The 26,601-nt window shown below is 55.8% G+C and overlaps 1 protein-coding gene across 2 annotated transcripts; it reads left to right on the top strand.

Moving 5' to 3' along the window:
• The first annotated feature begins 1,185 nt into the window (after window positions 1-1,185).
• TECR (trans-2,3-enoyl-CoA reductase) lies at window positions 1,186-26,570 on the top strand. Of its 2 annotated transcripts, XM_028088728.1 has the most exons (13): window positions 1,186-1,327; window positions 23,428-23,478; window positions 24,190-24,241; window positions 24,564-24,608; window positions 24,701-24,804; window positions 24,882-24,997; window positions 25,088-25,193; window positions 25,307-25,379; window positions 25,475-25,518; window positions 25,599-25,656; window positions 25,750-25,838; window positions 26,186-26,231; window positions 26,316-26,570. In XM_028088728.1, the coding sequence occupies exons 1-13, from the start codon at window positions 1,313-1,315 to the stop codon at window positions 26,441-26,443; spliced, it is 927 nt and encodes a 308-aa protein (XP_027944529.1). In that variant the 5' UTR covers window positions 1,186-1,312; the 3' UTR covers window positions 26,444-26,570. The 2 variants fall into 2 exon arrangements, with proteins under 2 accessions (XP_027944529.1, XP_087872985.1); XM_088016859.1 differs by lacking the exon at window positions 1,186-1,327 and having other exon boundaries at window positions 23,278-23,478.
• Window positions 26,571-26,601: the final 31 nt, after the last annotated feature.

Genomic DNA, 26,601 nt, shown 5'->3' with positions numbered 1-26,601 from the left:
GTTGGCATCCAACTTCCCCAGCCCGCTCATGACAAATAATCAAAGGAGCAAAAGCATGACATGACCCCAGACAAGCAGTGTCCAATAGAGCCAGTGTGAGGCACAACTGCCAACCACAAATGCAAGCCAGTTCTGATTTGAATGTTTTTTTTTTTTTTTTAAGATTTTATTTATTTGAGAGACAGAGGGAGAGAGCACAGAGGAGAGGGAGAAGCAGATGGGGCTCCATTCCTGGATCCCAAGATCATGACCTGAGCTCAAGGAAGATGCTTAACCGACTGAGCCACCCAGGCAACCTGATTTTAAATGTTCTAATAGGCATTTAAAAAAGTTAAAAGAAACAAGGGAACTTAATTGTAATAATATGTGTTAATCCAATATATCCAAGATATTATCATTTCAACTTATAATTAACATAAAAGGTTATTAATCAGATTTTTTTTTTACAGTCTCCTTTTCAGACTAAGTCTTTGAAATCGGTGGGTGTTTTACATTTACAGCACATCTCAATTTGCACCAGCCACATTTCAAGGGCTCACTAGCCACCTGTGGCCAGTGGTGAGCACACTAGACAGCACAGGTAGACAAATGTCCGCCCCCGGCCTACGGGGCGGGGCTTGCACCCCCCAGAATGGGGCGAGGACTCAGGTTGTAAGCTGGGGGATTCCCCGAGGGCTTTTCGTTATTTCCCCTTTCTTTCCCTCCCATTCATGACAGATGAGGGTCCCCGCGCCGGAAGGCCTCTCCATCCAGGCTTCCCAGCACACGCCCCCAGCACCTAGCCCTTTCAGGTTGCTCCCCATTACCCAGGGGGCTGCCCACCTGGGAATTCACACAGTCGCGCCGCCCGCCAGGCGGATGCTGCCCTTCCTGTCACTCAACTTTTTGCTCCCGCCCCCAGCTGTAAGGTAACCGTCGCTTCCCTTGGTTTCCACAGTGACGCCACCAAGGGGCGGGGAAGGGGCGCGCGGCTCCGAGGCCTCATTTTGATTGGTGGGTGGCCAAGGACCTTTCTGCGAGTCCCGTCTGGCCTGCGCTCCTCCCCCTCGGTGTGTTCCGCAAGCTGATTGGCCAGCCTCATGGCGAGAGCGGCTAGTCCTTGCTCAAGCCCCGCCTCGCGGGGCGGGGTTGGAGGTGAGCCCCCCGCGCGCTGATTGGCTGTAGGGGCGCGCGCGGCAGGGAGGGGCGGGGCCGACCCGGAACCGAGATTAGTCTCGCGCGGCCGTCGCCAGCGCGTGAGGGATTCTGTTCCTGGTCGCGCGCAGGTAGACAGCAGCGGCAGGAGGCCCAGTAGGGGCCGTTTGAGGGAACCATGAAGCACTATGAGGTAAGGAACGAGAAAACCCGCACTGAGCGGCCGCCGCAGACTCATTCGTTTTTCTTCTTCGCGGGACCACGGGACCCACCTTCCTGCTCCTGTGCCCCAAAGGGCGACCGGGACGCGCAGGCGCAGTGGGCGCGTGTTGTGCCCCGCGGCCACTCGTAAATTGCAATGCGCATGTGCAAAGGGGTATTTATAATTCTGCAACCCAGGCTGTTTTGGGGTTGCCTTTTCTTGGGGTCTCTGCAGGGTCTGGGAAGTTGGTAGGTTCCTTGCAGCTCCCCCAGCGGGCTGGGATAGACTTGGCGGGGGAAGAACAAAGATACGAGACGTTTGCTCCCGATTCGTGGGTGTCTTGTACAAGCTTGCACCATGCCGCCTCCTCAGGCTTAGGAAGGGGCTTTGCAAGCAGCCTTCTTGCGCATGACCTTTGGACCCCTTCCCTCGACCGGGACGTCCCCGAGCTTAGGCGGTGAGGGAGGTGCAGTTCCAGGGCTGGCTCCCGCCGAGCAACAAAGCTGATCTTGCTCTTTGATAATCTAAGAGATCATCTCAGTCAACTAACTCCTCCGTGTCACCAGGGAGAAATCTCATGGGCACAGCCATTCGAAGCCCAGGTCTTCTGACTCCTAACTTGGGCTTCTTTTCCCCTTAAAACGAAGTCTTCTGATGCGCCTAGCGGAAAGCTGATAATATAATATTAATAATTTAATTATTTGATCATTACTGACTTTTAAGTAACATTAAGTAATAAACTTATTATTTAAACGCATAATAATTTAGCATGTGATTATTCTTGTGCCGTGAGATTCTGCTACTTTATTTTGTTGTCCTCATAGGCGTCTGAGATCGGAGGCTATTATTCCCATTTTTATAGATGAAGAAATAGTCTCAGAGATGTCAAATGACTTGCCCAAAGGCCTCCAGATGATAAATGCAGAACAGAGAGAGGACCTCAGGACTCCAGAGTCTTAGTTGCCAGCTCCTAGGCCATGCTGGTCCCCAAGTGAAAACTAGCAGATAGAGATACTTTTTTTCTCTCCTCAATTTAAGAAACTGGCAAAATACACATAACATAAAATTTACCATCTAACCATTGTAAGTGTAAGGTTCCAGTTCAGTGGCATTAAGTACATTCACATTGTGCAACCATCACCACCATCCACCTCCAGAACTCTTTCCTTTTGATTTTGCAAAACTGAAACTTTGTACCAATTAAAACAGTAACTCCCTATTCCCCATTCTGCTCGGCCTCTTGCAACACCATACTGCTTTCTTTTTCTTTCTCTTTTTTTTTAAAGATTTTTTTTATTTACTTATTTGAGACAGAGAGAATGAGAGAGAGAGAGAGAGAGAGAGAGCGCATGAGAGGGGGGAGGGTCAGAGGGAGAAGCAGACTCCCTGCTGAGCAGGGAGCCTGATGCGGGACTCGATCCAGGGACTCCTGGCTCATGACCTGAGCCGAAGGCAGTCGCTTAATTCCACACTCAGCGTGGAGCCCAATGCAGGGCTTGAACTCATGACCCTGAGATCAAGACCTGAGCTGAGATCAAGAGTTGGACCCTTAACCGACTGAGCCACCCAGGCGCCCACACCACACTGCATTCTATCTCTATGAAGTTGACCACATTAGGTACCTCACATATAAGTGAGATTCCTTGGTTTTGTTTACAAGTTGAATAGCACTACCTGTGTTTGTCTCTTTTATAATTACTATTTTTGGTAATTTACCCAGAATCTTCGAAACCTTTACCCCAGAAGTCCTCACTCATTTTTGACATAGTACCAAGGGTGAGGAGATAGGATCCAATCTCTGACGCCCCATTCAACTCTATGATTATAGAATAAAGTTCTTTTTTTTTTAAGATTTTATTTATTTAATAGAGAGAGACAGCGAGAGAGGGAACACAAGCAGGGGGAGTGGGAGAGGGAGAAGCAGGCTTCCCGCGGAGCAGGGAGCCCGATGCGGGGCTCGATCCCAGGACCCGGGGATCATGACCTGAGCCGAAGACAGACGCTTAACCAACTGAGCCACCCACACGCCCCTATAGAATAAAGTTCTAATCTAGTTTTCCCTCTCAAACCCTGTTACAATCCTGGGGAAAAAGCCACAGTACAAAAGATGCAGGATGGAAGATCCTTGTGGCATCTTGCAAAATGTAGTTTTAGCCATCTTAGTAGTCAGGTAAAGTAGGCCTCTGAGGACGCTTGACATGAGCACTTTTCTTCCAGAAGCTGGGCACAGCGTGAGGCCCATGGTTTGGACTGGAGAATATGTTCTATGTTACTGAGTTCTTTTCCCTCCCAGAAGGAAGGGGGAGCTTCAAACCCACTATTCAGAGTGACCTGGGAGGGGCACCTGGGTGGTTCACTCGGTTGGGTGTCTGACTCTTGGTTTTGGCTTGGGTCGTGATCTCGGGGTCCTGGGATAGGCCCCCCGCATCTGGCTCTGTGCTCAGCGTGGAGTCTGCTCGTCCCTCTCCCTCTGCTCCGCCCCCGCCGTGAGCATGCACGCGTGTTCCCTCATCTCTCTCATAAATAAATAAATGGGTAAAATCTTAAAAAAAAAAAAGAAAATGTATTAAACAAACAAAAACCCCGAAGTGACTTTGGAGAAAAAAAATTAGGTATTGTGTCCTCTATTATTCTTTTCTATATTCTAATATTATTCTTTTTAAAAAAATTTTTTTTATTATGTTAATCACCATACATTACATCATTAGTTCTTTTTTTTTTTAAAGTGAAAATTTTTTTTTTCTTTAAAGATTTTATTTATTCATCTGAGAGAGAGAGAGAATGAGAGATAGAGAGCACGAGAGGGAAGAGGGTCAGAGGGAGAAGCAGACTCCCTGCTGAGCAGAGAGCCCGGTGCGGGACTCGATCCCGGGACTCCAGGATCATGACCTGAGCCGAAGGCAGTCGCTTAACCAACTGAGCCACCCAGGCGCCCTACATCATTAGTTCTTGATGTAGTGTTCCATGATTCATTGTTTGTGTATAACACCCAGTGCTCCACGCAGAACGTGCCCTCTTTAATACCCATCACCAGGCTAACCCATCCCCCCACCCCCCTCCCCTCTAGAACCCTCAGTTTGTTTCTCAGAGTCCATCGTCTCTCATGGTTCGTCTCCCCCTCCGACTTACTCCCCTTCATTCTTCCCCTCCTGCTATCTTTTTCTTTTTTCTTAACATATGTTGCATCTAATATTATTCTAATCTCTCTGCCAAGTACTGTCTGAGGTGATAGCTACAGTTTCTGTGTGGGAGGAGCCCTTGTCTTGTGGCCCACTTTCACAGCAAGCAGATTAGTTTTACTTCAGGTGTTTGTTGCAGATCTATAAAAATAGCAGGGATGCTTTCACTCACATTTAACAAAGTTTGAGTAAAGCTTTCAATGATCTACGTCAAAGAATATATTTCTCTTCAGGACTAAGTCCATCCTTCCACCCCATGTGACCCCCTGTCCACTGAGGGGATGGCCTTCCTCCAGAGACCTTTGTGGCTCCGAGAGAGACCTCGAGATCATGAAGTGCAGTTTACAAAGGATAGAAGTGATGCTCGGAAAGGTGTGAAATTGCGCCGAGTGTCATGCAGTGAGTTAATGAGGGCTGCTGTCTGATGTTATGGCAGGTTGGGTTCCAGCTGGAGGGGGGATTTGTTGCTGTTTCAATAACAGTTTACTGTCACTGTCAATTTCCCCTCTTTGATCCAGCAGGAAAAAGTATCCCTTCAGGCCTGAGACGAAGCAGATAGAACAGGTCACCCTTGGGCCCTGGCTGAAGTCGTCTCCTTGGAAGGCCAGAGCAGACCTTGGGATTGTCTTGGGCTCAGAGCAGGGTTGATAAGAGAACTGCTTATCCTGCTTACCCCAGGCTACAGGATGTATTTTTTTGTTGTTGTTGCTGTTTTTGCCATTGCAGGTGAGAGGTCAAAGTAGTGATTCCAGTGGTAACTGGAAAAACAGCTGCTGCATCTTGTAAACGAGCCTGTTAATTCCCACGAAGATCGGTGCCTCTCAGTCTCTTTGAGCCCAGATCACCGCCCACTTCCTTTAGCTGGGTCCCTGGAGATGAGGAAGCCTCATCCTCTCGGGGTCCCCGCTGCCCTCATGTAGGATCTTCCACCCCCACAAAAAGGGTAGTTCTGTCGGTGCTTATTTTGCAGATATCCTAGACCAACATAGTACCTTGTCTGAGGCAAGTTTTGCTTCAGCTTCCTCCACAGGAATAAGTGTGTGAACGCTCTGGAAGTAGAGTTCTGGTCTAGGGGCAATTGTTTAGAGCCAGAAAACTGGGCAGGAAGGCAAAAATTAAGGAGAAAGGAGACCGACCTGTCATTGTGTCATAGGTGTGTGGGCTTTGGACAGGCTTGGGGTAGAATCCTAACTCTGCCACTTAGTAAATAATTGTGTGACCAGGACAGCTTGAGCCTTTCTGTGGCTGCTCCCTGGGGGCAAGTGAACCTATTTAGTTGGGAAAGCAAAGGCCAGTATTAAAGAACATTACGAAATTGCTGGAAATATATCATGAAAAGATATGCATAAAAGCCAAGGTGCTACATGTAGCTCTGGTTCATTTATTTTTACTGTTGTGCACAATTCCAGTATATGAAAGAAAATCTAGTTTGATTACCCAGTCCTTTAATAAATCTCCAGACATCCTGTTGAGTGGAAAAAAGTGGGGTGCAAAAGATTCTATACATTTAAAAAAGTACCAGATGAGATTTATATGTACTGCTCATGGATATCTGTATAATAAAAGGATAAATTGCAATTAGAGGTCAGAAATGTGTGGGAATTACACAGGGGAACCATTGCTTGGGGAAAGAGGGAGTGGAGAGAGAGGGGGTGGGGAGGGCCTCAGCTATGTCCGTTTTATTGAAAAAAAAAAAGGAATCTAATGTAAATATCTGTTAAATCTGGGAGGTGGGATCTTGGGTGTCTGCTATTTTTTGTACTTTTTTTCTTGTGAATTCTTGTGTCCTTTTGGAACAGTGAGGGGTAATTAGGGTTTTTCTGGCTATTGAGCCTCTGTTTTAATATGTGGGTCTCTTTGAACTTTTGTACTTTAAATTTGGTGCCTGTTTGCAGAAAGGTGTGTTCTGACAAGGGCACCACTTGGTCTCTTCACTCTCACACCCCTCTGCATGCTGCAGCGAAAGAACAGGCCTTCCAAAAATGCCTTTGGGATTGATTTTACATTTGCAGATAGGCTGGGATGCTGGTTGTGATCCCCTCTTTTTGGGCTGGATAATCCTGCTGGATTAATAGCAGGGACAGGTTCGCATTTATTGTGTCCATCCAAAAACCTGAGAGGTGGGTACTCTTTGTCCCCCCATTTGTGGATAAGGGACCCGAGGCTCAGAAAAGTAGGGGAACTTGCCCAAGATCACGTGGTAGAGACGGGATCCAGACCCAGGTCTGTCTGATTCCTCATCCATAGAAGAGGAATCGGGTGGGCACAAGTGTTACTTCCACTTTACACATGAAGAAACTGAGGCTAAGAGAAACAAATTAAGTTGCAGAAGGTCACAGAGTCAGGAAGCAGTGTAGCTGGGCTTCAGCCTGGGTTTGCCTGTTTCGTTTCTGTCCCTGCTGATGCTTCCAGAGGCTGTTGGTGGCAGGGCTGGGCTGTTCCATTGTTCTAAGAACAGAACATCCCTGGAGGGAGGATGGGAGAGGCTCTGTGGGTCAGTGTGGACTGCTGGCAGAGGGTCTCCCCTGGCCCTAAAATTGGATGGACTTGCCCCCAGGAATTCTGGAGGTGAGCGCCCGACTGGGACTGGCAAGCCAGGAAAGCAGGTGGGCTTTAAAGACCTTCCCTGTGTTGGCGTGCCTCAGGCCAAGAGCCTGGGGTTGGGAGGGTTGGGGAGGGCGGGGCTTAGGTAGGGAGGTGGGACTGAGGGGGAGGTGAGTGGGAGGGTCTGAGTGGTGGAAGAGGTGGGCGTGGGTGAGCTCGGGGGTGGGACTCCCCTGAGCGGCACAGAACCTCTTGAATAGCTGGTTCCTGAGGGGAGGCAAGTGGAGAGTTGACAGCCCTGAGTGGGGACTGTGCTAGGAATCCCTGCACTTTCACGGGCAGGTTTGGCCAGAGACTTTGGGCTGGTTGGTTGAGTTCAGCCTCCGTCTTGACACCTTGCAGACCTTGCCAGTGGCCGCTGAGGATGTTTTAATACCCGGGGACAGCCAGAGCATCATCATCATCATCATCATCAAGCCACTACTAGTGTGATACTTACTCTTAGTGCTTTTTATCTGTTAACTCACTATATCCTCATAATAAGTCTATGGGTAGGGACTATTCTTACCTGTGTTTGACAGATGGGGAAACTGGGCCACAAAAAAGTGAAGCGATGCGCCCTTGGTCCCACAGTGAGTGGCAGAGCCAAGGTTCTGCTAGACCAAAGTGGGCTTCACACTGTGGGTGGGCCCAGGTGCTTGTGCACTCAGGGAAGAATGAAGTATGTGGTCGTGAAGGACATGATCTTTGGTGGCCACAGTGTCTGCCCTTGGGACAGGCACTTTACCTGCTTGAGCTTCAGTGTTCTCACCTAAGAAGCCAGAATAAGGACACCTGTCTCGGAGGGCCACTGGGGCATGTAAAGTGCCCAGCACACTTGGTGGCCCGCAGTCAAGATACAGAGCATTAGGTGGTTAAGGACAAATCATTGGACAGATGGTTGGTCAGTCAAGTTATCTGAGATGCTTTCTGCACGTGACCTCTTTTGAATGATTTCAAACTTGCCTGTGAACAAGGCCATGAGGCTTGATTCATTGAACATGCTGCTGGGGGTGGGTTCATGCTAAATAATATGCCCAGAAGATGGAGGAAGAAGCCCGTGATCAGTCTTGGTACGCTGTCACACACATTGCAAGTCACATTTTGGGACAATCTACTCTTTCTCTATGGGAAGATCCCTGGTGAAGTGCAAGCACAGTCAGAACCCACTTTTTGCCTTATTGTGACGAAGAGCCATCCCAAGAAGTGGGTGCTTCAGGTGGGCCTGGTCATCTGATGTTAGTCGTACCCTACTCACTCGAGGCAGGCACTTTGCTTCTTGCCCCTCCCGGCCATGTTCCCCACCCCGCAGCAGCCAAAGGGGCTTCTCCCATGTAAGTGGGGAGATCTTAGCCCTTGTGGCTCAAAACCATCCCTTAGGGACTTGTCCTCTGTCCTCTGCTGTCCTCATTCATCACGACACTTCTGGTTTTCATCTCAAACACCCGCAGCCACATTCCTACCCTGAGCACATGCCAGTTCTTCAGCCAGAAATGCTCTTCCTCTGTTTTTGCCTGGTCCCTTCTTACTCTTGAGAGCTCAGCTTCAAAGTCATGCAGAGAGGCCTTCCTGGACCATCCTACCTGGAGTATGACCCCTGACCCCTCCCCCCAGCACCCCGTGCCTCTCCTTCTGGCCCATTTCATTTGGGGACTTCACGGTCAGACTGTGAGCTCCGTGAGGGCAGGGACTCCTTGTGTCTCATTCCTGCAGCTTCCCCAGCATCTGGCCAGTGCCTCCTTGTTGAATGAATGATTGGATGAATGAGTGCATCTTCTCCCTGTGGTCAGGCTCCCGGAGAGCAGAAGGGTGAGTGTGGGGCCGCTGCTGGGACCTGGCTGAGGACTGTGTCTCATGTGTTGGGCTGAGCCAGTCCTTAGTGATCCTGATCGAGGGAAGCTGGTTTCTTGGTGGCCCACTGGCCACGAGCCCCAGGTCCAGCCCAGCCACGGTCAGCCTGTTCTTCATCATCCTTTTTTTTTTAAAGATTTTATTTATTTATTTGAGAGAGAGAATGAGAGATAGCATGAGAGGGAAGAGGGTCAGAGGGAGAAGCAGACTCCCCGCTGAGCAGGGAGCCCGATGCGGGACTCGATCCCGGGACTCCAGCATCATGACCCGAGCCGAAGGCAGTGGCTTAACCACCTGAGCCCCCCAGGCGCCCGCTCCTCCTCACACTTGGCCCTGCGGCAGGCTGCCAGCACTGCACCTGCCAGTGGCCTGCCCCTGGCCGCACGGGATGCCGGCCGGTTGTCCTGGTCTGAGGGTTCTCCTGCTTGGGGCTCCACTTACCTGTTTCCATCTGTCATTTACTCATTAGTTCATTTGTTCCAGTGTATTTCTCTGTACCTGTCCTGCACCAGGAATACTGGCTGAACTAACCACAGTCTCTGCCCTCAAGATCTTTTCATCTAAGCTGAGGCCTGAAGGAGAAGGTTTTTAGGGAGGGGATGTGGGGCCGCAGGTGCCGAGGCCTGGAGGCCAGACTTTGTGGTTGTCCCCTGTCGAGTGGTGAGGCCAACTGGGCAGAGACCTGTGGACTTTATCCTGAGAACTGTGGACTTTATGAAGTCCCTCTTCTGTTGATTTTGCCTGAGTTAAAATTTTCAGAGGGTGGTTTATTTTTAAGTCCTTGAGGGGGCCCTTGTGTTAGGTATTTGTTACATAAATGCACAGAGTAGTTGTTCCTTATTACTGACTAGTGGGTGGTGGATGGTGTTTGGGGCTCCCCCCTCCCCTGTGCCTTCCAGTCCTGTGGTTAGTTAGAGATGGGCCACGAGCCTTTCCCAGCCCTCTGAGGGATAAAAGGGCCTCTCAGTAGGTCACGGTGACTGGCAGGCTGGCACAGCCCTGTCCCTGCTCAAACCAGGCTCTTATGTAAGCAGCGTCCCCAGGCCATTCAGTGGGCCCTGTAGACTGCAGGGCTTGTGTCATTGGGTCCTTCCGAACTCTGTTTTTCCTTTTTAAAGGGACCAGGGAGCACTGGCTGCGGCCATGCCTGTTTTGTGGCGGGGCCCATGGGAACGGTGCCTGTCCTCGGGGTGAGGGCGTATAGGCCGAGTTTGGGGGAGGGCGGTTTAACACTGGCACTGGAGCGTCATGGAGCATCAGGAAGCCGGTCGGAGCTTGAGGGGCTCACAGAGCTGGAGCCTCCATTCTTCTTGGGAGCAGCTGTTTCCCAGGGCTCCTCAGGAGTCTGACTCCGGTGGGGGTGGGGTGGGGTTGGGGGAACATATCTCTTGGTGGGGAGTGAGGGTAGTATCAGAATTCTTGGGGAGATATGTGTAGTCTGAAACAGTAGGTCGTTGAATATTATTCACTGCAGAGACTAAAGTCTAACAAAATCTCCTGGCTGGGGATGGGAATCCACCCAGCATCTACTCCAGGACAGGGCTGTGTTGAGCCACGCCACACCCCTGTCCTAAATACCAGTGTTTCAGGAGAGGTGGCTCTGCCCTTCCCATCTGGGAATCTCGTCATTCAGGGCTCAGCTTGAATGTCACCTCCTCTGAGAGGATCCCCCTGACCCATCCAGGCCACACTCACCACCCTGGCGCCTCTCCTGTTTTAGTTCTCTGCACGTAGCACGTAGCACTTACTGACAGTTTGTGTATGTGAGCCCCTTGCTGTCTGTAAGCCCAGGCCCCTGGCGGGGGCTTCAGTGCATACCTTGGAACAAGTGATGATGTGCATATCTGTTAGAGCCCCTGGCCTCCAGAGCAAGGCACAGGGCAGGCTCAGGCAGTTAGCCACATCACTGATGCACTGCCCCCCACCCCCACCCCACTCCCACAGGCACCACAATCCGATGATGAGGAAGGACTCTTCCATGCTTGGGTGCACGCTGCTCCTCGGGACTGGCAGTTCTGACTCTGAGCATGTGTGGCTAGCTTCACTGTGTCAGCGTGGCTCCTGTCCTTGGGTCATGAAGCTGGTCACTGCTCATCTTTTGGTACTTTGGAGTTTGCCCCCCTTTTCCCCCCACTTTTGGCCCAGAGTTACCTGAACTCTGAGTTTTCATGTAAGGATAAGGTTGGGATCCCATGCATAGTGCTAAGCCATGGATCAAGAGACCCAAAGAATGTTTCCTGCCAGGCCCTTCCAGGCACAGTCTGAGGAGTGGGCCTCGGGGCTGCACTCTCTGCCACGTTCCGGCTCAGCTGGGGTGTCAGTGGATGGCGCACGGAAGTGCAGTTATTGCCAGTCTCCCTGGCTGGGCCCTGGAACATGCACCCTGGAGAGAGAAGGCACGGGGAAGGACGTGCATACAGAACTCCTGGGTTCATTCTCCCTTCATTTTACTCTCCACCCGAGTGGTGAGTGGAGCCAACAGAGGCCTGTGGGGCTCAGGGTGCTGCTCACAGGTAATGCTGCAGGTTGGAAGACAGCCAAGAGCATCTTCCTGGACCCCTCTCTTAACTGCGGGAGCCAGACTTTTCCTCTTAATTCACCATTCCCTTTAAAGACGCAGGTAGGCATGTTAAACATTCCAGAAACCCTGCACTTCTTTGCTGAAATCCTCTTAACTTGTTACTGCTCTCCCCCCTCCATCCCAGGATGCACAGTTTTCCCCCTTGGTGTTTTCATGTTCTTTAAGTGGGGCTTCATCTTATACATATACACATATACATCTCATATTTATATAGGTAGTCTGTCCCCCCCCCCCCACCCCAATTGACGACTTGGTTTAAATCAGTGGTGTCTCAGGATCCAGGAATTAGAGTGTCTTTTTCCCCACTTGGCACCTCTGTGTCCTAGTCCAGGCTCCACTGAGATCTCTGGCCTGGGTTATTTCTGAGACTCACTGCTGTGTCTGCTTCCACACTTGCCTTGGCAGTGAGAGGGATCTTTCTCAAAACCAGAGCAGGTTGTGGCGCTCCAGCAGCTTCCTGAAGTGCTTGTCTCTCCAGCCTTCTCCTCAGCTGCTCACCCTCAAGTCCATTCTGCTCCAGCCTCTGCATGTTCCATAGCCCTGCCAAACTCTGTGCTGCCTTAGGGCCTTTGCACTTCCCACAGGGAGCCTCTTGCTGGTCCTCCCATTGGCTTCATTCTGGCTGTGGCTCAGATTACACTTCCTTGGAGAGGCTTTCCCTGACCACCTCCTGTGGCACTCTGGGCCCCCTGCCCTGCTTTCTTTTCTTCACAGCACCTGGTATATCCTGACCTCGGGTTAGGCACATGATTTGTGCCTGTTCCCCTGAGTAGGTCCAGTGGGGGAGCATGGCCTCTCAGCTGTGCCCACCATTCTATCCCAGCACCTGGAACGCTGCCCAGCACACTGCTGTCACACATAGATCTTTCCATTCATCAAGCCCAGCACCTAGCACGGGTCCAGCACATCAAAGGGCTCAGTAAGCATTTCCGGAGAGAATGAATGGGAACTTCTCAGCAGAAAAGGCTTGTGGAGCTTCCAGAGACACCACCCCTGCCCCTAACCTCTGCCTTATGTGCTTTCTCAGAGCTGGAGTGCTCTGTGGGGCTGTTAATGGGCATTTCTGACTTAATATCCAAACCTGAGCCCCAGATTTCCCCTCAAACCTGCATTTCCCCACTCCAGTTAACGGCACTTCCAGCCTTCCGACCACTCCACTGCTAGGCTGTTTGACTCTGCTTGTTCTCTCTCATCCCTGGCATCCCAAAGTCCGCAAATCCTATAGCTCAGCCATCAGAGGACTTCTGGAATGCAGCCACTTCTCATCAGCCCACCCCCTGCCATCATCAGGCCCAGGCCCGGGGTCGGCAAGCTTTATCTGTGAAGGGTCAGATGGTAAATATTTTGGACTTTGCAGGCCATACAGCCCCTGTGACATCTTCTCAACTCAACCATTGTGAGAAAAGCAGCCGTAGATGATACATTAAGCAACGAGTGTGGCCATGTTCGATACAACTTTGTGGGTACTAAAGTTTGAGTTTCATGTAATTTCCACATGTCATGAAATAGGCTTCTTCTGATTTTTCCAACCATTTAAAAATGTGAAGACCTCTTAGCTTGTACAGAAACGGATGGTGGATCAGAGAATTGGCCTGTGGGCCATAGTTTGCCGACCCCTTGGTTTAAGGCATCTTTTATTTTGACAGAATTCTTATTGGGCTCCCTGCTTCCACTCCATTCCCCTATAGTCCAGAAGGATTCTTTAAGTCAGGTTGTATTCCTGTTCTGCCCAGAGCCCTCCAGGGTTCCCACCTCACTTGGAATAGAAGCCAGAGTCTTAACGTGGCCTCTGAGACCCTGCACAACCTGTCACCTGCCCCCAGGCTCCTTCTTGCTCACTCCCTCCAGCCACACAGGCCTCTGCACTGTTGCTTGAACACACCAAGAATGCTGTACCTTTGTACAGGCCCTTTCTCTGCCTGGATGCTCTCCTCAGATTTCTCAGTAGCTCTTTCCTCCACTGCATTCAGGGCTTGTCTCAACATCTCCTCAGGAGGCCTTTCTTGACCACTTGCTATAAAGCCACACTTTCCCCTGTCCCCTTCCACTGCCTGTACCCTTTTCCCGCTCTGCTTTCCCTGTGGCACATGGCATATTCTAATGTTATGTGTAGCTTTATTACACATTATACACCCCCCGCTAAAATGTCACCTGCATATAGGCAAGGATTTCAGTCTCTTTCCACAACTGAATCCCCAGAGCCTTTAACAGTGCCTGGCATGTAGTGGGTGTTCAGCCATTATTTATGCAGTGAATGAATGAGCCTCAGTTTCCCCAAAAGGGGATTAATAGTAAAAGAGATAATTTGTGTTGAGAATGTGTCTGGCACATGGTGAGCATGCGGCAGGCATTAGCTGTTGGCTGTGTGTATAAGGCTGGCCACGGGGATCCCAGAGTGGGCTGTTCTGGAAGAGCTTCCGGGGTGGACTAACCTGCCTGCCACGCTGGGCCAGAAGTGCTGGATGCAGGTTGGGGGTCAGCCTAGATGAACTCCTCCTGCTGCTCCCATCAACCTGTGTTTGCAGGGCTCAGTGTCTCCTGCCTCTTCCAGCTTCTTGGCCTGGGATGCTGAGACCAGACATGGTCACCAACCTCGACCTGGCCAGGTGGTGCAGGGTTACAGACCTGGGCCATCCCCTGAGTGTCTGGGGCCAGGGACAGCCCTGGAAGAAGAGCAGTCAGTTCTAAGGAGCAAAAACAGATGGGGTCCTGCCCCTGGAGCTTGTAGCCAGGTGTCGTTGGGCTGGCGACTTGTGCTCCTGAGCCTCTTCCTCCCTGTCTGTGAAATGGGGTAACAGTGCCAGTCTAACACGGTCAATTTGAGCTGGTGGTGGCTGGGTGCTCGGCGTTCACAGCCCCCAGGGGGCAGGGCAAGGAAGGGGTGGGGAGCCACTACAGGAAATGGGTGAGGTCCCATTGGGAGGGCCTGGGCCGGCTGAGTCCCTCAGGGGAATGATGTTGGGCTTCTTCCAGAGGGCAGGGCCCATTTGAGGAAGGCAGCTGTGCTTGAGGTGGCTGTCCTCATCTGTCACCTGGGAGCTTTTGAGGCTGTGGGCACCGGCTTCCCCTTCAGAGACCCTGGGCCCCCTCCTAGGTTGCCCAGGCCAGGGCCCCTCAGCTGAGTCGCACGAGCAGGCAGGGTTCTGGACCACAGGGCAGAACTTCTGCCACATGTGCCACGAGAATCATCTCTGTGATGTCCTCTTTCTTACATTCCCATTGACCAGCTGGAGAAGCTAAGGCTCAGGCAGGGGAGGCTGGTCTGACCCCGGCCTCAGCAGCACTAGTCTTGCTCAGTGTTGGGAACTGCTCCCGCCGGGGCACTGCTTTTCCACCCATGATGGCCTCAGCCCACGATAGGAAAACGTGCAGGAAGCGTTAAGATAGCTGCTGAGCCTGCCTGGGACCCTCTGTGGTGTCAGGAGGTGACAGGCCTTTCACCCTTGGTACCCTGAGTGTGCTGGGGCCACGGGAGGCTGAGGCCTGGGGAGGAGCAGGCTCGGCCCTTGGGCTCCCCTGCAGGGCACTCCTTGTGGAAGTGACGTGTTCTGCAGAGTCTGGACCTTCCAAGACTAGTGTGCTGGAGTTGGCGTGTCAGCAGGGAGGGGCGTGCCTTCCAGATAATCAGATCCAGGGGCCCCTCCCTCCCTCCCCCCCCCCCCCCCGTTAGCATTTAAGCCTGCTCTTTAGAGTGGCGGTGGTATTGCATCATGGTGGTGAGGGGGTGGGGGGGCTTTGGGCCCAAGCAGGCAGGTTGGCACTGGCTCTGGCACTTCCTGGCTATGTGCCTTGGGTGAGGGCTCCCTTGTTTTTGAGCGGCCTATCTGGGGTCCCAGTCCTTAGCTTACAGACCCAGGTGAGGCTAGGTGGGTTATGCAGGTGAAGGTTTTAGCACAGTCCTTGGCACAAGGTGAGCATCTGATAGATATTACTCGCAGAGGCACTTGCAAATGGCACAGGCCCCAGCAGCTCTGTTCTCGGTGGGACAGCGCTCCCTGGAGGCCGGGGAGATGCAGCCTCTGCCGGCTCAGGGAGGTGCGTGGGCTGTGGGTGCCAGTGAGCCGCTGGCCAACAGGCCTGAGATCCAGAGTCCCTGCCATGTTGGTTCAGTGTCCCCTTCAGGTGCGGCTTTGTGTGTTTGCAATGACCAACCCGGGGTCACACAAGCACCCAGAGAATGTTCTCCAGGATGCTGCTGGGCTGCATGGGGCTCCGCCAGCTTCTCTTGGCCCCCATCCCAGAGCCTAGGGACGTTGGCATTCACACACTGACTCCTCTTGTCTGGCCAGTGGGGGTGGGAGGTGGAAACTGGCTGGTTGAGGGCCGGAGGGTGGGTGGTCAGTGTCTCCCGGCCTTTCCCAGCCATGGTGATGTTCTGTCCCCACTGTGGCACATCGGGGAGGCTGGGGCAACTGCCCCCGGGCATCTCAGGAAACGGGGTCACGAGCTGAGGCCACTGGGTAAGGAGGTATTTCTGGCGGAGCAGGTGTGGCCTGTGCTGGTTTCTTGGCAGCTAAGCCCAAGGTCTTCTCAGCCACCCTGGCATGAGCAGTGTGACTTCGATACTTCTGGAAAGTGGAAGGGAAGAGGAGCTGCAAGTGCTGAGTCGCTGAGTCCAGGCAAATGTGCCTAAGCCTCTGCATCTGTGAAGTGGGTGAGCCGGTTGGGTGCTCTGCTGCTCAAGGCCAGGCCTCCACCCTCTGGGTGCCACAGCCCTTGGACCCTGAGTGGGGGCCTCTGGGGGCCACGAGTGCCTGGGCCAGTCAGCTGAAGACCTGTCAGGGCCTTAGCGTCTTTCCCTAGAGTCCTAGGTTGCACGGAGCAGGGCTCGCACCCACAGCGGGCCTCTTGTGCCCCAGGCCCAGGAGAAGATGTTACCCACCAGGGCGCACAGTCCCTCACGGCCCCGGCTGTCCCACACAACGTGGCCCAGTTGCAGGGCCCTTTCCTGGCAGGCAGACCTCTGGGGTATGCTGCCTCGCACCATCTCTGCTGGGGCCTCTGCAGAGCGTGCGCTGGCTGGGGGTGTGGCCCCAGAGGCCTGTGTGTGGTGGGGGCTGGCCTTTCTTGAATACACAGGAGTGTGCACTGGGCTCAGGTGTTTACTGCGGCGTGACCTGGTTGTGCCCTCACCCTTTGGAACTCGGCTTCCTCATCTGAGAATGGAGCTAACAGCCCTGCTCCCTCAGCTGCTATGCAGTTGGAAGGGGAGGATGAGGAGAGGGGTCTGGGAGGCTGCTGCAGCTCCAGGCCTGCTGTTCCCAATGCATACCCATTGGGCAGGGCCCATCTTAGGGTGCACAAGAGTTTCAGGTGTGTAAGTGGGAGCTGATGAGGGCGATCTGGAAGCCAAGCTGACTCTCAGGCCTGTGCCTGCCTTTGTCCCAAGGGGCCCTGGGATGTGCACTCCGCCCTGAGGCCACTGAGTCTTGTTCACAGATGGGAGGGGTCTGGCTGTGTTGGTAAAGATGGGGACACTGAGGCTTGAGAGGGGCTCGGGCTCCTGGCCTGGAGGCCTTGTGGGCACTGGTACCTGGGCCCTGGGTGCCATGGCTGCCCCGCAGCTCCTGTAGGAGCAGCACTTACAACCTGGGCTTAGGTGGTGCCTACTCCTCCTGCTGCTTCTCCCTTCTGGGGCTCAGGTCAGAAACTTCAGACTACCCCCCCCCCCCACTTTTCACTCCTCCATGGACACCTCTCTGCTCCCGACCCCACTGTTGCCTCTGCCCTGGTCTCACAATTCCCCAGGGGTGCCCGTGAGCACCCGGTCCCCTCCCTCCTCTACTCACAAACCCTCCCTGGCCCCCACCCCACTCAGGGTAAAACCCAGAGCCCTCCCTGTGGCCCACAAGGCCCTGCATGACCTGCGTCATCCCTTCGTGGCTTCCTGTCCTGCTCTCCCTTGCTTACTCTGTTCAGGCCACTTGGGCCTTCGGGCTCCTCAGCTGTGCTAAGCACAGTCCAGCCACAGGGCCTTTGTACTTGGCGTTCCCTCTGCCTGGTGTGCATGCTTTGGTCCCTCACGTCCCACTTGCCTTTGCTCAGATGCCTTTTCCTCAGGGAAGCCTTCCCTGACCACTCTGTGGAAGATGGTCTCGGCTCCCCGCCTCCATTCTGTTTTTCTCCACAACTGTTGGTGACAAAACATGTCGCTGTTGTCTGCGCCCCTCCCCCACAGCGCACACAGGCTGGGGTGCCATCCTGTGAAGGCAGGGGCTTGGTTTTGTTCACCGCAGTGCCGGAGTTGTGGGAGGAAGGGAGGCAGGAATGGATGAAGGAAGGAATGAATGGACGTGGGCCATTGGCTCCCGAGGCCTCTTGGCTGGTAGGTGGCAGAGCCCGAGCTGGTGCTCACTCTCTTGGTCCCACCTGGTCCCATCCCGCCCTGGAGTTGCCAGCTTGACGGTTGACAAGGCTGTCTTCCCGCAGGTGGGAGTGGAGTCCACGGCCACAAGGGGGCGGTGGAGAGCAGGGCCGCCGCCACAGCCCAGCCGGGGGCTGTGGGAGGGACAGCGCTGCAGCCCTGCCCCTCTCACCCACACGTGTCTTGCTATTGTTAGGGTTCGGGCGCACTGTCACCAGCTGGATGGAGCATCATCACTCCACCCCTCTGACCTTGGAGTCCTGTGGTTGGGCCCCTTCATGGCCATGGTCAGGATCTGGGGAGAAAGGGCCTGGCACCCTGCATATCTGCCAGTACTATTTTGCCAGTATTGGTCTAGTAGTATTTATTCTTTACAGGATCATATTTAGGCTGGGCATGTTTATGTACTTTTTTTTTTTAGTTGTTATTACCCCTGTAAATCTTAACAGTAATCCTGTGAGATGGCAGGTGGGGGCAGCCCATTTTATAGATGAGAAAATGGAGGCTCAGAGAGGTTGAGTAACTTGTCCAGGGCCACACAGCCAGGAAATAGGTGAGTCTTTTTGACCTCAGAGCCTGGGGAATGTGCACATGGCCAAGAAGGCCCTTGAGCTTTCCTTGTGAGGAGGCCACTGGGCCTGTGGTAGTGCCTCTAAGGGCCCAGGCCCTGTAGAGCCTGTCACCATGGAGCCCCTTCTGTGTTGGGATTGCGGGTGAGGAAAGACAGCAGGCTTCCCCAGGAGCTGGAGCTGGCTTGGTCATTGACCCTTTCCCTTGGTGAGTAGTGGCCCAGAGCCTGGGAGGAGGGTCCAGCTGTCAGAATACTGGGTCCGCCAGGGTCACTGGAGCCAGGTGGGCATGTCTGTGGGCCTCAGAGAGGCTTCTCTGGAGCTAGGTCCCGGCTCAGGATAGGGAGAGCTCCAGGCAGCAGCTTCCACCCTGCCGCTCTGGGGTTTGGCAAGGTGGGCACGGCCCCCTGGCGTGTGGTGAAGGAGGAGCAGGGAAGGGCCTTGGCTCAGAGGGTAGTGGGGAGGGAGCTTTAGGTCCTGGTGTGTGTGACCTTGGGCAAACCCAGTGGCCTCATGCAGGTGTTTACTGAGCCCAGCTCCTTGCTGGGCTGTTCTGGGTGCTGGGAAATGATTGAGAACAGAACAGTCCTTGCCCTCAGGAGCTGGTATGTGGGAGTTGCTATTTTGAGTCAGGAAGGGCCTCACTTGAGAATTTGTCAGAAGGCCTAAGGACGTGAGGGAAGGAGCCCTGCAGGGTCTGGGGGTGAGCGATCCAGGCTGTGGGAATAGCATGTGCAAAGGCCCTGAGCCTCTCCTGTAGTTGCATAACTGCTCTGCTTTTCCACTGCTCTGTGTTTCTCATCTGCTAGATGGGGTTCATCCCTGGAGCCTTGCTCTGGGCACTGGCACTGGCTCAGAACGGTGCTCAGAAAATGTCACCCCCGTTTCTACCAGTGCTATGTTGATCTGCAGCATCTTTTATTTCCATGAAGACAGGGAAGGCCATGGGCCCTGCTGCTCAGCAGTGGCTCTGGGTGCTCCCCTCCAGGCCGGGGAAAGTTGCAGCCTGGTCCCCACCCCTCTTCAGCGTGGGCTGTGGCCCCACCCTTTGTCCTGCCCCCTCCCCCCACCCCCATGCCCTGACCTCGTGGCATGCCACGAGTTGCTGTTGGCTGGACCCTGGAATCTCAGGCGCCCGGGTGAGAATTTGTCCCAGGCTAGTGGAGCTGTCATCGCAGGGCCACACTCTTGGGTCCCAGGCCAGCGCGTCTGCCCTGCCCTTGTCCTCTGTGTCCATTGTGCCCGAGGCTGCGGTGCCACACCCCCTGCTCGTGGGCAGTGCTGGGACCTCAGGCTCAGGTGGCCCTCCTCACCCATCCATCGAATATAACACTCCTCCCAGCCCTTCCCCTGCCTCCAGCTCCCTTAGGAGGGCTGGCCTCTCCTCCTTTCCCCTGCCTGTCTTCTCCCGAGGGGTGAGGTCTGGGCCTGCTGCCTACCCTTGTGTGCCCAGGAACCCTGCCTAAGGGCTGTGCGCGGCAGCTGCCTGCACCCCCTGACCTGGTCTAGGCCTGCCCTGGGTCCCCACCCCAGGCTGGCATCAGGCTTAGCAGGCGAGAGAGAGAGAGAGAGAGAGAGAGAGAGAGAGAGAGAGAGAGAGAGAGAGAGAGTGTGTGTGTGTGTGTGTGTGTGTGTGTGTGTGTGTGAGAGAAGGAGGAAGGGAGGGAGAGGGAGGGAGGGGGAAGCAGAGGGTGTGGGAGGCATGCTCAGCGCAGAGCAGGGGGTGGGGTGGCAGGGGGTGGGAGGGGTGCGGTGCGAGGGTAAGCTCTGGGACTGGAGCCAGGGAAGCACAAGACCAGGTCCCCATGTTTAGGCCTCAGTTGTAAGGGGGCCGGTGGGTGTGAGGGACCCTTGCTGCTCCCTGCCCTGGGACCTGTTTTTTTGATGGGTAGTTGGGGCCTGCTTGTTAGCCCCCCCTAAAGATAATTGATTGAGGCGAAATTCACATAAAATTAACCATTTAAAAATGAATGGTTTAGCGGCATCAAATACATTCATACTGTCGTCTGCCCCCCTGCAGCCACCACCTCGATTTAGTTCCAGAATGTTTCCATCATCCCTAAAAGATACCAGGTTCCCGTTAGGCAACGTTCCTCACTGCCCCCCTTCCCAGCCCCTGGCAACACAGTTATCTGTCTCCTTGCATCTGCCAATTCTGGACATTTTACACAAATATATGACTCTTTGTCTGCCTTCTTTTCCTTAGCATAACTTTTTTTCTTCTTTTTGCCACTTAGCATAACTTTTATTTCACTTTTTATTTTGAAATAATTATAGACGTACGGGGAATTGCAGAAATCGTACAGAGAGGTCCTGTGTCCCACATCCCCCTCACCCCTCAGGGCCTTTCAGACCTCTTTCTGGGTGAGGGCTGCTGGGTCCTGGGATTTGGGGGCAGGAAAGTGGCCCTGAGCTGAGGCAACCCCCACCCCAGTGGGTTGGGCCCCTGGGTGCTGCCGCAAGGGCCAGGCTTACCTCTGGGAGGGCGCAGGCTCCTGTCCTCCGGCCTGGGACCGGACCGGGCGCGTCCATGGCTGCGGCTGCTGGGCGTGTGTCCCCCTCCCGGCCACCCCTCCCGCCACCCAGCTTCCTCTCCCAGCAGCCAGTCGGGGCCCCCAACTCTCCTTGGGACCCTGGTCTGGTGCCCAGGTTGGGGGAGAGGGGTAGGATTTCAGCCCTCCCCCAGCAGCTGGCCAGGAGGGAGAGGGGCTGGTTGTATTTTAAGCTATTGAGTGGTTCAGCAGGAACTCGGAGGCCTCCTCTCCCAGGAGGCTCAGTGCTGCCTTCCTGCCCCACACAGGCTCCAAAGGCATGTGGGCACTGCCCCCCTGGGACCCAGGAACTATTAATATACTGTAGCCATGGGGCAGGCCCTATGCCTGCCCACGGCTCTGCTATTCTAGCCCTTTCTGGCACATTCTGCATGTGCCCCTTCCCTCTCCCACAAGTCCCCTCGGTGGGGCCTGGCACTCGGGGCAGTAGGACTAGTTTCCTTTTTCTGGCCCTTCTGTTTGGCTTTGTTATCCGTGTGGCTCAGAGGGGCTCTGTAACGTGCCCCCCAAGGCCACATAGCTGGGCAGAGCCTGCAGTCGGCAGCACGCACACTCCATCTGGTGCAGCATCAATAGGTGGCATAGGCCAGGGCTGGGTTTTGGGCCCTCTCCCATCCATGGTGTGGGGCGGGCATAGTGTACATGGGCCAACAGGCTCACATGCTGCCTGCCACCAGGGGGGCCGGGATCTGCACCCAGGCCTGTGCCCTTCCCACCGGGTCTCCTTGTGCCCAGCCTCATGGCCCCAGGTTTTGGGGCACTGATGCTTCACTCGCATTGTCTCATGACCCTTATAGCCCCTGGAGCTACACGCCTACCAACCTGCCCCCCAGCTGAGGCTCAGAGAGAAGTGAGGGGCTGGTCACCCAGGGACTGAATGACAGGGCCAGACTCAGTCCCGTCTGCTGCCCACTGCGCACCTGTCACTGGGGGATGTATGAGGGGAGCCCTTTCCTTCTGGGGGTGCTGGCTGCGGTGGGCCCCTCTGCCTGCGCTGTGGGTGGGTGGCTGTACCCTCAGAGAGCCCTGGCTGGGGCTCTGCCCTGGGTTTCTGGTCCTGCTCCTTTCCCCATGCTGCCTCTGACCGAGGCTCTACCAGGGCTGGGAAGGATTCTCAGCACCTGCTGGCCAGTGGCTGACTTGAGGTCAGACCCAGCCCTGCCTGCCATGGCCCCATGTCTAAGAGCATCTGTGCCAAGCCCCCCAGGGGAGCACTTGGGCCTTTTGGGATCAGCTGGCCCCTGCTGGGCCTCCCTCTAGCTCCAGCAGTTCCTGTGTTCCCTGCTCCTCCTGGTGCCTTCTCAGACCTGCTTGGGATGGGTGGGCCAGATCCCCGAGGGCTCTCTCCCGCCCCAGCTCTGCCCCACTGCTCTGCTACTGTCTGGCCACTGTCCGGAGGCTCAAGCAGAGCAGTGGGGTGGGGGGTGGCCAGGCTGTGTGCTCTGGGCTTTGCGGGGGTCAGGGCCTAGGCAAAGGTGCTATGTTGGGCTGATGCCGTGGGAAGACTGCCCCAAAGGTGGCCTTGAACAAGGCCTGGGTGGACCTAGTGAGAAATGAGTGGAGAGGGAGGTCAGGGAGGCAGGGACCAAGGGTCATCAGTCCAGGCTGGGGATGCTAGCTGGAAACTTACTGGTTTCCTGACCCTTTCCACACTTAGAGAGAGGCTCTCTGCACCAATAACTCCGGAATCTGTCACCTCCCTGGGAACATAAATGCACAAGGAAAATAATCCGCAGCGTCTCTTACAGCTCAGAAGGGGAAATGGATGATCTAGCTCTCGGATTCTCAAAATAGCTGGGATTTCTCCAAGCCCAGTGAACTCTGCGGGCCGGAGCTGGGCGCCGGGGCTTGGGCTGCCCGCGGGCCGCTCACCCTCCTCCCGTGGCTGACCCTGCCTTACACTGGGCCCGGGCGCCTCCATGCCTGCCTCAGGGGGTCTCCCTGCCCCCTGGGCTGTTTGGGGGCTGTGTCCACTCGAAAGCCTCACTTTCAGGGGGACCCAGCCCCCGGGGGTTGCCCCTAGGAGGTGTGTGGCACGGCTCCTGGGGGGCTCAGTCTGGAGAAGTTTTATATTTAGCTGGGCATGGCTGCGGGGCACTCGGGTTACATCTGCACAGAAGGCAGCCGTGCCAGGGCAGGCACGGGCTCCTTTCCAGCACCGCAGCAGAATTTGATCACGCCGGCCCGGCCCAGGGCTGCTTCGCCTGGGGAGGTCCGTGGTGGGGGCTGACGGCCGGCAGCTGGGGCTGCTGGCTGCAGCGGGCAGAACAGGGCGGCATGGACCTGAACATGAGCATGGTGGCCCGGGAGGCCAGCCAGGGCCCCGGCCCCAGCCTCGGCCTCAATGGCCTTCCTGGGATCGCACCCGCCAAAGCGACCAAAAAACCTAAAAAGGCTGTTCTCTTCTTCGAGGTGGAGATTCTGGATGCGAAGACGCGCGAGAAGCTCTGCTTCCTGGACAAGGTAGAACCCTGGCGCCTGCTGTACTGGGCCAAGGGCATGGGGCCCGGGTCCCTGTTCCTTCCTGGGGCTTCTGGTTCTGAGGAGATGGGAGCTGTCCAGCTGGACCCTTTGTGTCCCTCCATCCTGTGTCCTGACTCCCCACCTACCCCTCAGCGTACAAGGAATACTTTCCCCAGGCCTGTTGCTGCCAGCTTGGGGTGGAGTGGGCACTGCTGGCCCTTGGGTGTGGCCAGGAGCTGGCCCCCCTGGTGGGAGGAGGGGAAGCAGCCTCCGTGGACCCTGCAGGGCTTTGGGGCCTGGGAAGAAGGTGGGAGTCTGAGACCTGCCCCCTGCCAAGGCCCGGCATAGGGGAAGGGGCTCCTGTCCCAGGGAGTTCTGGCCCTGAGAGGGCCGTCACTGTGAGGGGAGCTGCGGGTGGGGTGAGGAGGAGAGGCAGAGAAGCAGGCCCAGCTTCCTATGCTCAAACCGTCTCCTAGCAGGCCACGGGTGTCCTGGCTACCTTTGGTAAAACCGGGCCCTCAGGCCTGCGGCTCTCCCCACTGTGGCGGGGCCCTTGCTGCTCCTTTCGGCCATGTACGCGGGAGCCTGAACTCCAGCCTTCCCCTTCCCATAGCAGCTGCCCAGTCCCCCAGTCCATCCCCCCTTACCAGGAGGGGTCCTCAATCATGCCTGACCCTGCCCTGATTTCTTTGCGGCTTGCGCTTCCCCCAGGTGGAGCCCCATGCCACCATTGCCGAGATCAAGAACCTCTTCACCAAGACCCGTAAGTCCAGGGCCCATTCGCGCTGCCGTCCGTGACCCCTCTGGGCAGGGGCCTCTGGGTGGGACCTGGTCCTGCACTCCTCTCCCCCCAGGTCCTGCAGAGGTGCCCCCAGAGTGGCCCAGGCTTCGCTTGGCTTGCCTGGGGCAGGTGTCCCTGCGTGGCCATCGGCAGGAACACCCTTGCCGGGCTTTCGGAAGGACAACATCCTGCCTCTGCGTGGGCTGTTCCCGGCTGTGTCCTGGAGGCACGGGCCTCAGAGGCCTCGCCTCGTCCCGGGGGGCTCTGCTATGCTGTGTGCTGTGACACCCTGCTCTCCCCACAGATCCGCAGTGGTACCCTGCCCGCCAGTCCCTCCGCCTGGACCCCAGTGAGTACAGCTGTCTGCTTGGCCACCCTTAGGCTCCTGGGTGGCGGTGGGCAAAGGTCTGGGCAGCCCTGAGCCCCAGCCTGTCTCTGCAGAGGGCAAGTCCCTGAAGGATGAGGATGTTCTGCAGAAGCTGCCCGTGGGCACCACGGCCACACTCTACTTCCGGGACCTGGGGGCCCAGATCAGCTGGGTGACGGTGAGTCCCAGCCCTAGCCGTGGCCTCCTTTCCCATCAGCCGCATTGGGGTGACTCACCTGCTCCCCATACCCCTAGGTCTTCCTGACTGAGTACGCAGGGCCCCTCTTCATCTACCTGCTCTTCTACTTCCGGGTGCCCTTCATCTATGGCCACAAATACGACTTCACGTCCAGCAGGCACACGGTGGTGCAGTGAGTGGGGCCAGGTGGAAGGGGGCGATGCGGGGAGTGGGGGGGAAGGCCTGCTGGACCCGCCCCAGCTGAGCCGGCTCCCCCTCCCAGCCTTGCCTGCATCTGCCACTCATTCCACTACGTCAAGCGTCTGCTGGAGACGCTCTTCGTGCACCGCTTCTCCCACGGCACCATGCCCTTGCGCAACATCTTCAAGGTGAGTGCCCGGGTTCTCCCAGCCCCACCCACCGGGATACTCCCTGTTCCCTGTGCATCCCCAGTCCCACCCTCTGTGGGGTCAGGCCTCATCCGAGCCCTGCTTGCTTTCAGAACTGCACCTACTACTGGGGCTTCGCTGCCTGGATGGCCTATTACATCAACCACCCTCTCTACACGCCCCCCAGTAAGTGGCCTTGGACCTGCCCCGCCCCACCCTGTGAGCCTCCCACCCCACCGGGCTCTCCCCTCATAGGCCTCCCCTCTCTGCTTCCTCTTCAGCCTACGGAGCTCAGCAGGTTAAACTGGCACTCGCCATCTTCGTGGTAAGCAGGCTGGGAGGAGGGGAATGGGGTGGGGAGTCGGGGCGGGGGTGCGCTCTGGGCTGACCCTGCTGCTCTGACAGATCTGCCAGCTTGGCAACTTCTCCATCCACATGGCCCTGCGGGACCTGCGGCCAGCTGGTGAGTGGCCTGCTCCAGGCAAGGGGTGGTGGTGGGCAGGCTGGGCAGACTGGGCTAGGAGGTCTCACTTGTCCCTCCTGGCCTACCTGCCAGGGTCCAAGACCAGGAAGATCCCATACCCCACCAAGAACCCCTTCACCTGGCTCTTCTTGCTGGTGTCCTGCCCCAACTATACCTACGAGGTGAGGGTCTACTCTGCTCCCTTCTCTCCCTCCAGGGGCTGGGGTCCCACATGCCAGCCCCTATTAGGGGTGCCTGGCTCAGCAGTGGGAGTATTTGGAGATGGAAGGGCTGGCCTTACTGGGAGTTGGGAGGTGGGTGAGGCCAGGCTTGCAGCTCGAGGGGGCTGGGGGGCAGCCACATGATGCCCCCCCCCCGCCGTTCACTCAAGGCCTCTCTGGCATTGGAGTTTGGTTCCCACTCCCTTGCCCTGAAAGGGTTGGGGGACTAGTTGGCCCTGGGGGGTGGCGAGGCCTCTGGAGAACAGCCTGCACTGCCCACCCTCACCCCCGACCGCTCTTCCCCACAGGTGGGGTCCTGGATTGGCTTTGCCATCATGACACAGTGTCTCCCAGGTGAGCCCGCTGTCCCTCCCTCTGTGGGGCCCAGCCCACTTGGGCTGTGCAGCTCCTCCCTGACACCCCTGCTCTACCCCACAGTGGCCCTTTTCTCCCTGGTGGGCTTCACTCAGATGACCATCTGGGCCAAGGGCAAGCACCGCAGCTACCTGAAGGAGTTCCGAGACTACCCACCCCTGCGCATGCCCATCATCCCCTTCCTGCTCTGAGCTGCTGCCCGCCTCCCAGGGTCCGCCAAGCCAGGCTCTCACCCCTCTGCGCCAACGTCATTCTGGGGGAGGAGCGGGGACTACCATTCTCCAGCACTTGGAATAAAACCTGCTTGTCCCTGCCAAACTCGAACTCAGGCTTTCTTTGGGGGGCTGGG

Source organism: Eumetopias jubatus, unplaced genomic scaffold, assembly GCF_037043125.1.
Source record: "Eumetopias jubatus isolate StellerSeaLion01/CBP00866 unplaced genomic scaffold, mEumJub1_p1.0 scaffold_1, whole genome shotgun sequence".
NCBI lineage: Eukaryota > Metazoa > Chordata > Mammalia > Carnivora > Otariidae > Eumetopias > Eumetopias jubatus.
This window is presented reverse-complemented; position numbering and strand designations above follow the sequence as displayed.

Bases quoted from the DNA above. Each gene is read 5' to 3' on its own strand.
- TECR (XM_088016859.1), top strand. From the start codon at position 23,293: ATGGACCTGAACATGAGCATGGTGGCCCGGGAGGCCAGCCAGGGCCCC. The intron at 24,998-25,087 runs GTGAGTGGGGCC...TCCCCCTCCCAG, and splicing joins AGCAGGCACACGGTGGTGCA to CCTTGCCTGCATCTGCCACT. The intron at 25,519-25,598 runs GTAAGCAGGCTG...CTGCTCTGACAG, and splicing joins TGGCACTCGCCATCTTCGTG to ATCTGCCAGCTTGGCAACTT.